The 12,775-nt window shown below is 37.2% G+C and overlaps 1 protein-coding gene across 3 annotated transcripts in view; it reads right to left on the bottom strand.

Annotated features, from left to right (window-relative positions):
* AEBP2 (AE binding protein 2) overlaps positions 1-12,775 on the bottom strand; it is a 55,491-nt gene that overhangs the window by 19,870 nt on the left and 22,846 nt on the right. For all 3 annotated transcript variants that reach the window (XM_048048594.2, XM_048048591.2, XM_048048592.2), the window contains exon 4: positions 5,812-5,998. In XM_048048594.2, coding sequence (XP_047904551.2) covers positions 5,812-5,998 — 187 coding nt within the window. The remainder of the gene's footprint in view (positions 1-5,811; positions 5,999-12,775) is intronic.

Below are 12,775 nucleotides of genomic sequence, written 5' to 3'. Positions count from 1 at the left end.
GACCATCTGGTTCCAACCCCCCTGCCATAGGCAGGAATGCCGCCCACTAGATCAGGTTGCTCAGGGCCTCATCCAGCCTAGTCTTGAACACCTCCAGGGATGGGGCATCCACAACTTCTCTGGGCAACCCGTTCCAGTGCCTCACCACGCTCTGAGTGAAGAACTTCTTCCTAACGTCCAATCTAAATCTCCCCTCTTTCAGTTTAAAACCATTCCCCCTTTTCCTATCATTATCTACACGAGTAAAGAGTCCATCTCCATCCTTTTTATAAGACCCCTTTAAGTATTCACCAGAGTACAAAAAGGACATTAAACTGTTGGAGAGTGTCCATAGAAGGGCAGCAAAGATGGTGAAGGGCCTAGAGTGGAAGAGGAACAGCTGAGGTCACTTGGCCTGTTCAGCCTGGAAAAGAGGAGGCTGAGGGGAGACCTCATCGCGGTCTACAGCTTCCTCACAAGAGGGAGTGGAGGGGCAGGCACCAATCTATTCTCTTTAGTTACCAGTGATAGGACCCACAGGACTGGTGTCAAGCTGAGGCAGGGGAGGTTTACGCTAGACATCAGGAAGAGGTTCTTCACTGAGAGGGTTGTCACAAACTGGAACAGGCTCCCCAGGGAAGCAGTCACTGCACCAAGCCTGTTGGAGTTTAAGAAGTGTTTGGACTGTGCACTTAGTCACATGGTCTAAAATTTTGGGTAGACCTGTGTGGTGCCAGGAGTTGGACTTGATGATCCTTACGGGTCCCTTCCAACTCAGGATATTCTGTAATTCTATTGAAAGGCTGTGATGAGGTCTCCCTGGAGCCTTCTATTCTCCAGGCTAAACATCCCTAGCTCTTTCAGCCTTTCCTCATAGGAGAGGTGCTCCAGCCCTCTGCGCATAGTTGTGGCCCTCCTCTGGACAAGTTCTAACAGGTCCATATCTTTCTTGTACTAGGGGCCCTTATCCTTATTGTTCTTATCTCAACCCACGAGCTTTTTTCTTTCCATCATACTTTCTTCTTCCACTCTTCTTTTGAGGAGGGGGGAGTGAGACAGTGGTTGTTGTGCAGTTTAGCTGCCCAGCAGGGTAAAACCACGGAAGGAGGCAGGTTTGACACTCATCCCTGCCACAAGAGAAAGGTCTAGGTGCTTCCTGCAGTCAGAGCTGCGCACTGCATGCAGCCTTCGCCTTCAGCAGCTCTGTCTGGGTGGAAGTGTCAGACTGTGGTAGGTGGATGAGATGCTCCACCTCAAAATTCAACCTTTATCCTAAGACCAGTGCCCACCGTCCCCTCTAGGCAACTGTTACTGGAGCTTGCATGGTCAACAAGCAAGGTGCACAGCTCTTCCCCCACATCCTTCCACGCAAAATACTGCACAAACTGCCGTACCCTCCACATCCGTGTCTGCGTGCCCTGGTCACAGTGCTCCTGCTCACAAGCCCTTCCTAAGGCTGCCTTTTCCATGACTGGGGCTGGCGACCCAAGCCTCATCAGACTCTCCCCCAGGAGCTGCTGGCTCATGGCAGGCCTCTGTTACCCTGGGGTTTCCCTGGCTCTGAAACATCTGCGCCCCTACACCCAGCTGCCAAACTAACCAGCTCCAGAGCAGTGTGCCTCACCATGTGACATAAATATATGACAACTATTTTTATGTGAAATACTTATAAATACGGATGTGGAGGGAAAAGAGAGGACAATTCCAAAATTTTGCTTTAAGTTTCACACAGCATTTTTTTCCAGGATTTACCATCAGATAACATTCAACACACGCAGAAGAAAGGGCACAATTTGTAAAATGCACATGAACAGCTTTATTAATTCTTTATTGAGTGTTCAGCCCGTATCTTCTGCTCCTCTTAAATCTATTCCCTCAAAATTATTTTTGGAGTAAGGCATCTCCCTTCTTACTTTATACAAATTCTACATACACAGATTATTTATGTAAATGAAAAGCTTCTGATAAGTAGCCCATTAAACAAAATGCCAAGTCCTGCGTAACTAATATATTCCCACTGTAAATTCTACAAACAGGAGATTTTCTCATCCTACATATCTTTCTAGTAAACTCAATTGGTACAGGTGTTAGCAACTAAAATGCCTTTTTTTCTACTGGAGAAGCAAGGTAGTATTGTAAATAAAATCTCAGGTTCTACAAAATACTTTGAGGTAGCTTAAAAATAGCAATGCTAGGACCTCTAGGACCTGTTTTAGTGAGACACTTTCAATATATTTGGCTCTCTACCTATAAATGAGGGACTACGTGCGGCAATGAGGATGTTTAAAGGTATACAGAAGAGAAAGAAAGCTACTGTGATCCTGAATTATTCTGCAACATCAAAATTTATACGACAAATCAGCTAGTCTTTATATCACTACTAATGTAGAAAGCTATAAATGCGTGTATGGTAAAATATATTTTTATCATAGAGGCACTCACTTCCAAGCTTAAAAAACACACATTGTTCACAGAGAGGAAGAAAGAAATGCAAAACAGGTTAAGAAGAGCAAGATGTTAAGAAAGAAAAAGTAGCTGCCTGAATTGTCTTTACACTTTAAGTTAGAACACGTTCTTGTCATATATAAAGCCACAGTAAAGTATTTAATTTTTTTTAAATTATTATTTATGCATTAATGTCTTCCAGAGGGGTTCAAACCTTCAGATATAAAACACAGGTCTATCAACTTTATTTTTTTGCTGTGTTTAAACCTTTAATTTATACATGAGTGTGCTTCAATTGCAGCATGTATTAGCAATTAATTGTCAATCTATGTTCATAAATATCATTAAATATTAATAAATATTTAATAATAAATATTAATAAGTAATAAAATATTTAATATTAATAAACATTATTTATTCATAAATATTTAAGCAATTTGCTCGTTGGAAAAAAAAGTGTGTAATCAGACCATGAGGAGGTAAAAAGAATATGCTAGCAATGTTTTTTTCAGTAGAAAGTTTGTCTCCTGACATAAAAACTCTTCATCAAATGATTATTTGTGAATTATTTAAACATTGTACACTACTGAATAGCATCTTGCATTATGGGAAGGGAGGGGATGCTGCCCTCTACTTTAGGGAAGGGTTGATTGAAAGGAGGGGAATGGTTTTAAACTAGAAGAGGGGAGATTCAGATTAGGGGTTAGGGGGAAATTCTTCACTCAGTGGTGAGGCACTGGAACAGGTTGCCCAGAGAGGTTGTGGATGCCCCATCCCTGGAGGTGCTCAAGGCCAGACTGGACAAGGCCCTGGGCAACCCAACCCAGTGGCATCCCTGTCCATGGCAGGGAAGGGGTTGGAACTAGATGATCTTCAACGTCCCTTCCAACCCAAGCCATTCAATGATTATACCTATTTGTCATAACTTGTAACCCTACTTGCAAAGAAAATGGTACAGAAGTGTAATACCTCTCCTTCTGGAAACTTTGTAAATATCTAAATATAAAATCTACATTCCTGGCTTTATGTACTCTAGACTGAAAATACTTCATACTCTTGTTCTGTTGCTTTGGCCTCTTGCACTCCCCACTTCTTATAAACACAAAATCTACACACTTGCACACCTCATTCTTTAACTAAAAGTAAAGCTAAGAAACAGTAAGATGACCAAAATTATATCAGCCCTTTGTCAAGTTCAGCAAATCAACAATAAATCACAAAAAGTTTTAAAGAAAAACTGCCAATACTTAGCATTTTCAGAAAATGTCATCAACTTTGGATACATTTCTGGGTCACATACCCTCTGGAGAAAACACATTACAGTAGATGAGTTTTTGCCTGAAGGCAAAACTATACAGCCAGCATCACATTTGTCTCAAGAAACAACAAGATAAGAAATTGCTTGAGCAGCTGTCATTTTTCTTCCTGTGTAACACCTGATCAAGACAGCAAACCATTCAAGTTCTACCGCTGAGTAAGTATTATCGGAATGCTGAAGACCAATTATATTTCTTTTTGCCATTGATTTCAAGAACTTTCTATTTACTTCCCCCACCATTCTATGGAGATGACTCCGTGCACATCTGCAGAACAAACTCTGCAGTATATTCCCATTATGATTGAGACATCTTAGCACATAATTCAAAGTTTTAACTACGAAGCCCTGATTTGAAACTGCTAAGTCAATAACGTTTATCATTTACAAATAAAATGTGAATGTATAATAATACTTCTACACATATTGGGTAAGAAATTGAATTAGGATGCATTAAATCAGTCACCTAAAAAGATCAATATCATTATACAAGCTAAGATGCAACTTGGGAATCTCTGAAAGTGAAGTAATTTGAAATGGCCAGCCTTAGACATCTGTATTCTGTTTGAATAACAGAGTCAACGAATCAAGATAGCCTTCTAGGAACCTATATTACTTTAAATAAGTCTCTTCCTTTACACCTAAGATGAACTAATAGATGCAAAGTGACCGGTTAACTCTATTGATCAGCCTTCCCTTCTTGAACCTTCTCATTTACATAAATTGCTAAAGGGAAATGTCTTTGCAAAACAAAATCTGAGAGAACAGATACAGCTAACTTCTTTAAACAGTGAATCAGTGTCAAAACTAGAGGAAATCTTGAGATTTACGTATGTGAACAAATATAATTTACTCATGTATACTTTAAAGATACTCAGGTGTCCCCTCCCATCTCACCTCCCCTCTTCCCCTCAAAAAATGAATACAGACCACCATCATAACTAAAGTTAACAACGGCTCTTCCAGCACTGAACTGCATTTTTGCCACACAGTACAGAAGGAAAAGACACAGGAATAAACTATGGTGAATTCTAGGAGATACTGTAACTTTCCAGGACAGACTTATTTTAGTTCAAGGCAGAAGAATGACCACTGTTTCATTAGTTTCCAGTTACTTGTAACACAGGTAAGGTTTAAAAATAAGAGAAATCACAACCAATTTATAGTAATCACTTAAGACCACTAGTATACGCATCCATCGCTGCAGTATCATTTGAATAGTTGGTAACTGTGTTTCTTCACAGAAACAGAAAGATCAATACAGTTTAGTGTTCTACCACAGAAAAGTTCTGGCAAAATAAGACCGCAATTGCTGACCCAGTGAAGTAACATGAGTCCTCCAACGCACCATCACTAAAAATCACACTGCCAGGCTGGAGACAAGACAGACAATTGCTTTCTTATGAACATAGTTATATCTTGTACTGTCCACAGAAACGGAACAGGCACAGTGGTTCATTTAAAAAAAAGGGAAAAAAGTATTTTGTCCTTCTCTCCAATCCTGTAATGTTGTAATGTTCACATCACGGCGGGAAAAAAAAACCATTGAAGCTTTTTCTTCAACTACTAGTAGTAGAAAAAAATGAATGGATTTTTACATCTCTGTACTCTAAAATGCAATTGTCACAAATAAGTTTAAAAGTTAGTAACTAATCAATTCAGTACTGAAAAGTTGTAGCCAAAGCAATTATGAGAAAGTTTGTTAATAATTGCCTTTTCTAAAAATTTCTGTATGTAAGAATCTCTTAATAGATTTGAAATAGTTATTAGTCTGACACTAGGACAATTCAGGAATCAAACAACTGGATCTAAATGGACAAGAAAACACAGTGGATAAACGATTATTACCACTGACAGTATCCTGGCTAGAAGAAACAATTCACCTTAAATTGATAAGTCACACTTCACAGAACATTGGTTCATATAAAATTAACAAGCCTCAACTGTGCAGACAAAGAGTAAGAATACAACAAGTCAAATCTCTTCAAAATTAAGCCTCTGTTACTCATAAAACTGTCATTACACTAATAAAATGTGTTGTGGTGGATATAAAAACATCTAGGAATACTTACGTAATGATCGTCGTCTCTTGTTCTTTAACTTTCTTCTTTTATTCATTCCAGCTTTAGATGGAGATTCCTCTTTGGCCTTTGGCTGACTGGCAACTTTTGAAGAGTTCTGCTGGCTGAAGTGTGTGGGCACGTGACGGGCAAGTCCTCCCTGAGATGCAAAGCTGGCATTGCACCCACCAACCACACACTGATGAGGAAAAAAATAAAACGACTGTATCAGTGCACTCTGCACTACCAAACTCATTCACAGAGGTTTGATAGATTTTTCAGTTTGCCTTTTCTGGCTCAGCCTCCAACACACTAAAAGACAGAAACTCCTAAAGACCATGTAATTCTAAAGAGAAACGAAAATAATCTAAAATTTCCATCTGAACTTTGTAACTCATAATTTTTCTGTGGTGTAATCACCTTTTTAAATGCTATATAATATTCTACAATATTGTATAGCCTAAAATTAATCTTGAACAACGCAGTAAAACTCTCTTCACAGAAAAACACATACGAAGATTTTTTTTCCTACACACCAGCATTATCCCCTTGCTTTTCAAAACACTACATAGTTATTCTGTATTTCTCAACAGCTCTACGGTCTTCCCTAGTGGTAGATAACAGCAGTGTTCTCTAATCTCCCTCTTGCTTGTGAGAGATTAGAAGTAAACTTTTCAAATAAAAAAGCATCCCTACAAACACCGAATTTAACAAAGCCTAGCGCTTTTTATAAATGCTATACAAGGTCAATATCCTTCACTTTTGACTTGAAGTGACTTCAGTATCTTGAAAATTCTATTAACACTATATATACACACTTATTTTGCAAGGTGCAATTACTTCAGAAGTATTTAAGAAAGTTCTCGCTCCAAGAAAATGGCCTCCCTTTCTCAAACAGAAAAATAAGACTAGACCCAATAACAACTAAGCAGAAACACAGAAATCACAAGATGCATGCAACTAAACAAGTACTGACTTTTTTTTAAGTATTTGGTTTATGTTTACAATTATTTTTATATAAAATAAATATTTAAATTCTATTGTTGGGGTGGAAGGCATGAACTTTTTCTCTTGTGCTCTCAACTTAGAAGGGTAACAAAAAAATAATTAAGGTATGCATTTCATCATGGGCTGCAGTGAGTTGTGTATCCACGACTGATTTTTCTTCTCCTGATTAAACAGTAGTAGGACAAATGAATTCAGTATCCAGCAGCAAAAACCCATCACCACTCTAAACCATTAAAAAGCTTTCCTTCTTCCACATCTGTTTTGCTTCCCCCAATCCTTTCTCTCTTAGCTCTCTCGTTTGTATCTCTCTTCTCTAGCACTCCCCTCCACAGCAAACTGACAAAGCAGCTGTGATAGGAGTTCAGCAGCAAGTAATGCTGCAACTATATACATAATGTAAAATTTTCTCTGAAGCATTTGCAAGCTCAAAGTAATCTGTCCCAAGCCTGCACATTTGGTTGAAAGACAGGACAGCAGCAGAATACCACTCAGTGTGTTTTGTCCCTGACACCCAACTTTGCTGTTTTCCAACTGGGGCTGTAAAAGAACTGAAAAGTTTATTTCTCAGACCCAACAAAAGGTTTTCATTGATCATCATAAAACATGAACGCTATATTCCTAAAGAAAAACCTCCATAATCTCCAAGGACTTAATACGTGCTATAGGAATAAAAAATATGTAAGCACATTACAAGACAGTGAAAGAAAAATAGGAGAACATTTTTATTTAAATGTTTTTAGTAAGCTTAAGGAAAGTTTAAGCACTAAGCTAACTAAACACATGTAATGTTAATGTAACTCTGTATGTTCTTCTCTGACTCTTCCACTAATAAGCATCTTAAATTTGAGCCGATCTCTACCAAAAACCTATCTGTAATTATCTGTAACTTTTTACCTTGCCCTACAATTTACCAAATTCAAACAACAGCAATATTGTACACTTACACCATAGCAGCCTACAATAAGACACCATACCACATCTAAATTCAAAATAAAACGAGATCTTGCTCTCATTTGGGGTACAGGAACCTCAAAGCAATATTATTACTTCAAATTAAAGATGAAAATTTACACCATTGTATTAACGAACAAACCCACAATCAACAGAGATAGACAAAATACATGCATGCTTTAGTTTGACCAATTTTTTATTCTCCAGTTTCATAGTCCTTGAAGCAGCTGTGTTGCTCATAAAAGCAGTTTCATGAAACTAAACTAAGCAACTAAATCTAAGCTTCAGTTTAACTTTCATTAAGGTGCTACTGACAAGCTTCTAGCTCTGATTCTACAAACACTGACTAAAGGAAAATGAACACAAAACTACTCTGAAGTTCAACCTTACTGAGAGATTAAAACTTCAGTCTTGCCAATGCCTGCTAAAAGTAAAAAAAAAATACTGAAGTCTTGGTACAGGGCATACATTACCATATGCCAAATTACTTAGGTACAGTATAAAAAGGCAATACCTTCTGAAAATAATACATAAACATTGTGTCAGCCACATTTCTAAATCACAAGTTCTTAAGACCTCTTATGGAATTCCTTGTCAGATAGGAAATATGGTTTTATGACTAACTACAGCTTGACACACAATGTCTTAAGTTGACTTTTGTCTAGTGTAGAGAAAAAAAAATCATGGATATCCAATACAGATTCTCTACAGAAGCTACCACTTCTCTTAACTTTTACTTTTAAAAGCCCCAAACGTTAAGTCCTCAATATATGTAACCTGCAACCAGAAATTATCTTTTTCCAGAAAACTTACTTACAGTCTGGAGCTTGGTATGAAATATTTGCAAAGACCATCACATCCACATATTGTGTAGTTTGACACTACCTGTTATGTCATCGAATAATCAACAGCTGATATATAGATATATTATATCAAAGATGACACAGAATGCCTTTGTAGTGGACAGAAAATAGTAGAAGAGGAGAAAAATCTTACCTGTTTTTTTCTTTTTTTCTCTAAAATAATATATCCAGCAATCCGTTACTAACGGGTAAAGTCTCTTCTCTCCAAAGATAAAGGAGCAGTTCAGGCTGTCACTTCAGGATCTCTGGACGGTAAGTCACACCAAATCAGCTTCCCACCAGATAATTATATAGATCTAGAGGGCTTCTAATAAATCAGACTCAACTATTATGCACAACTTTAAACCAATCTCTTAGTTTTTCCCCAAAACCCTGTATAACAAGATTTTGCATTCAGTTTGCAATATGATAGGTTGGGTCCGGATTGGTGGATATGTTACTTCAAGAGAAAATAAGTCAACAAGTAAGAAATTTAATTTCTCCAGTGTACCCATACCCACCATTATTAATGGGCAATAGTGACCAGTGACTTTAACAAACAGGATATAAAAATATCTAGTAATACAGATTTTTGCTGTTAAATACAAAGTAATCAAGTACCCTTTTTAGAATATTTAATGTGCAATTTTTTTCCAGTAGATCTAACTACTATTTTAGATTTCTGGATAAACCTTACTGTCTCATCATCTAAGCGTTCAGGCAGAATGACTTTACATTTTCTATCTGAATCTGCAATGCTCTAATGGACAGAAGATGTCCTGCCAAAAGAATAACTGACATGAATTCCAAATGAGGACTGAATTTGCTTGGCTTTGTCGTCTAGATTTCAACAAATGTTCCTCTATTAAGAGACATATCAAGTGCAGTCATCCCTTAATGAATTACTCCCTAATGAATTCTGGAAGTTACAGGTGGTAGAATGAGCACAAAATTCCATTTTTACTACTACTTTTTTCCCCCCTTTTAAGCAAAGGATGCAAGCCTACAATAAATTTGTGTATTGTTACTTCTTGTTGCTACTGAAAGCATTTACCCCATGTGAGCAAACCTTGCATGGCTGATCTTAAACATTAAGAGCATATCCACATGTGAAAGCAGTTGGTTGCATATCCACAGTTTTATTTTCACAGTCCTCCTTTGCAGAGGATTGCTATAAGCAATTATTTTTATAATATCTCCCACACGTTTAAGCTCACTCTACCATTTGTCCTTTCATTGGGCCTAACACCTTGTATTTGGTCATCTACACTACATGCTAAGAGTTCTTTTGGTATGTCTACAAGTAACTAACTTTTAATGCCTTCTGCAGCAGCAAGTAGCACTTCAAAAAATTCTGAGTACCAGAAACAGTGCTAAAAAAATGCAGATTGTCACAGCACAATAACTATTCAACTGTTTCTAACAGCCAAGTTAAGACAATTCTTTCTCAGCTTGCCAGTTACCAGCATCAGTTTTCTATCTATCTCAGCAGATTATTCCTCTAGTTCCATCTGTTTGTATGTTCTGAAAGCCTGAAAGTTTTTAAGTTGTTGATAGGACAACTACTACGTGATGATGATACTTTGAGTATTTCAACCATTTCTAAAAAGCAGCAAAAATATAGTAAAACTATAAAAAAAGTAATATCTAGCTTTCTCTCTCTCAGCTCTGGATATAAAATGATATACAAACATGAACATACTGAATATCTTCAGAGAAAAAACTACATGCTCTGAAAACACCTATATTAAATGAATGCCTGTAACAACAAAAAAAGGCTGGAAAAATGGCTAGAACCAGACTGTTACAAACTAAGAGAACTTCCAGCAGCACAAAAGCAATGAACTTCAGGTATTAAGAAGAGTAGTGTATCTCCAAAAATACCTAACAGTGGGTCCAAAGAAGGCCAGTAAGTTCTCAGATAGAAATATTTTGCAAGACCAGTCTTTGATCCTCTTGACATGAGAAACAAATTTAGCAAACAGCGCATCCAAAGAACGACTAGAAAAGCATACTGCTTTGCAGAAATACTTGATTAGAGACTGAAAACTAGCATCAATGGTAACTGTGTCTCATTTAATTGACACACTTACTTTGGAGGGATTCATGGGTGCCTTAGGTAAGACTATTTTCTAAATAACAAACATTAGTGATGATGGCCTCAAATAAAAATAAAGTCCATCCATGTGTTACACATGAAACCTAAGGCCAACAGCACTAAAACGTTTAGGAAAAGGGAGGAAATAAAAAAAAAGCAAAGAAATCTGATGACTGAAGGGGAACCAAGGTCCAAAGTTGTGCCCCAAAGATCGAACTTATCATTTTTGCCTTAGTTTAGCAGATGAATCAGATGTAAAATGTCTTCTAATTAACTGATCACACGCTATTAGGAAATTGCCCCGTATAAAAATAGAGCTAATATCTCAAAAATAGGTATTCATAAGCAAATTTACCCTTCCTATGTCACAGGTATTGTAATATCGAGGGGGACATGCTAAACCACACAAACAGAAACCACAGGAGAAATTTACAACAATATGAAACAATTGTCTTTGTGATTTAGAAGTGGGTTCATCTCGGTGACAAATGAACCATGCAGTCATGTAGTTTATATGCATGCATGGAAAAGGCAGGTAAACCCACAAAGACCTTTTAAAATAAAAGCAGAGAAGCTAATTTACAGTAGGATACAGCCTTTAAATCAAAGGACAGCATTACATGCATCACAAAAATTGAGAATTAAACCCAAAATGGGCAACTACATAAAATGAATTCATTTGCAAACAAAAGGCAGACAGGACAGGGACATATTCTTCAACAGAATAGTTCTGCAAAAGACAGCTTTATGCCTGAGACAGTCCCCAGCTGCTTTTCAATTTAAGAAAACACTTTTTTCCTCTTATTTTCATTAGAGGTATAAGCATGTAGCAGCCTGCCACATATTTATTAATCTCCACTCATCATTAAACAATTTCGGTTTTCCTCCTGCCTTTACAACAGTCTTCCCTTTACAAGAGCTTCATCACTGTCCTAGCTAACGTTCTTTGCCTTTCTTAAAACAATTCTGAACAGTTCTCTAGACAACAGCATACAGCTCTATCATTTCCACTGCCTTCTAAGTCAATTCTTCACAAACCCTGACATTTATTTATTTTTAACAAAACACTGAATGACTTGGCATTTTCATTGAGTACTATGAAGTGACAATGACTCCTTTTTTTTATACTAGAACTAATGTATTCTTATGAAGCAATATTTGGGGGGGGGGGGGGGGGGGTTGGGAGACATTGTAGTAATCAAGAACAAGAGGTCTTTAATACAATCAAATAGAAAAATTTGGGTTTTGCTAAAAATCTGAGCCACTAGGATTTATAAGAACAGCTAAATGCAAAAAATGCTTAGTTTTTGAAAAACTGCCATAAAATGAAGCAGTAACTGTTCTTGAATTGATCAAGACTAATATTCAGCACTCTTAAATGCTTTTGTATCAGACAACAGATTTCAAAAGCTTGAAAAAGAAAAGGATCAAGTGAACAAAGGGGTCTAGGTAACTAACAAGTTATCACAATCACATACTTGGCTAAATCATGGGGGCTCTGAAGCCTATATTCAGCATAAATGAAAGGGGAACAAAAGAAGTTACAGGACCAGAATTATCCTCTATTCAAAGCCCCCAGGAACAGATTGAGAAATACAAAGACAAAATGCAAACAGAAACACTGAAGACAACAGTAGGAAAAAAAATGAAGTAACAGACTTTGAGCCATGACAAACTAGTGCAATAGTTGCCTGCGTTTTATTCTCTCCCCTAGTATGACTAGAAATTACAGAAAAGTATGTACTATTTCACCAGCTAGTTAACACAAGATGCTTATCAGAATTAACTGTTTGAAGTCTTACAGCTCTAGCTGTAACCAGCTTATCCAAAAAAAATGGGTTATCAAGCTTTTACTGACTTCACTATATAACTCACAAGACTCAAGAAATACTATTATTTCCTGAGGTATGCCTACCTCTTTTAAACCTCGTGCCTCTAAATCGAGTTTCTTTGATCTACACCAAGCAGGTCTACAAACTAACCTACCAGAAGACTTTTAAGACAGAAACCTGCTATTACACTTTAAGGCACATAAACTACTTAATTCTAAAATGAGAAGAAATAAGGTACAAGTTTC

Source organism: Anser cygnoides, chromosome 1 (assembly GCF_040182565.1).
Source record: "Anser cygnoides isolate HZ-2024a breed goose chromosome 1, Taihu_goose_T2T_genome, whole genome shotgun sequence".
Taxonomy (NCBI): Eukaryota; Metazoa; Chordata; class Aves; order Anseriformes; family Anatidae; genus Anser; species Anser cygnoides.
The sequence above is the reverse complement of the archived record's forward strand: the minus strand, read 5'-3'. Positions and strand labels throughout refer to the sequence as shown.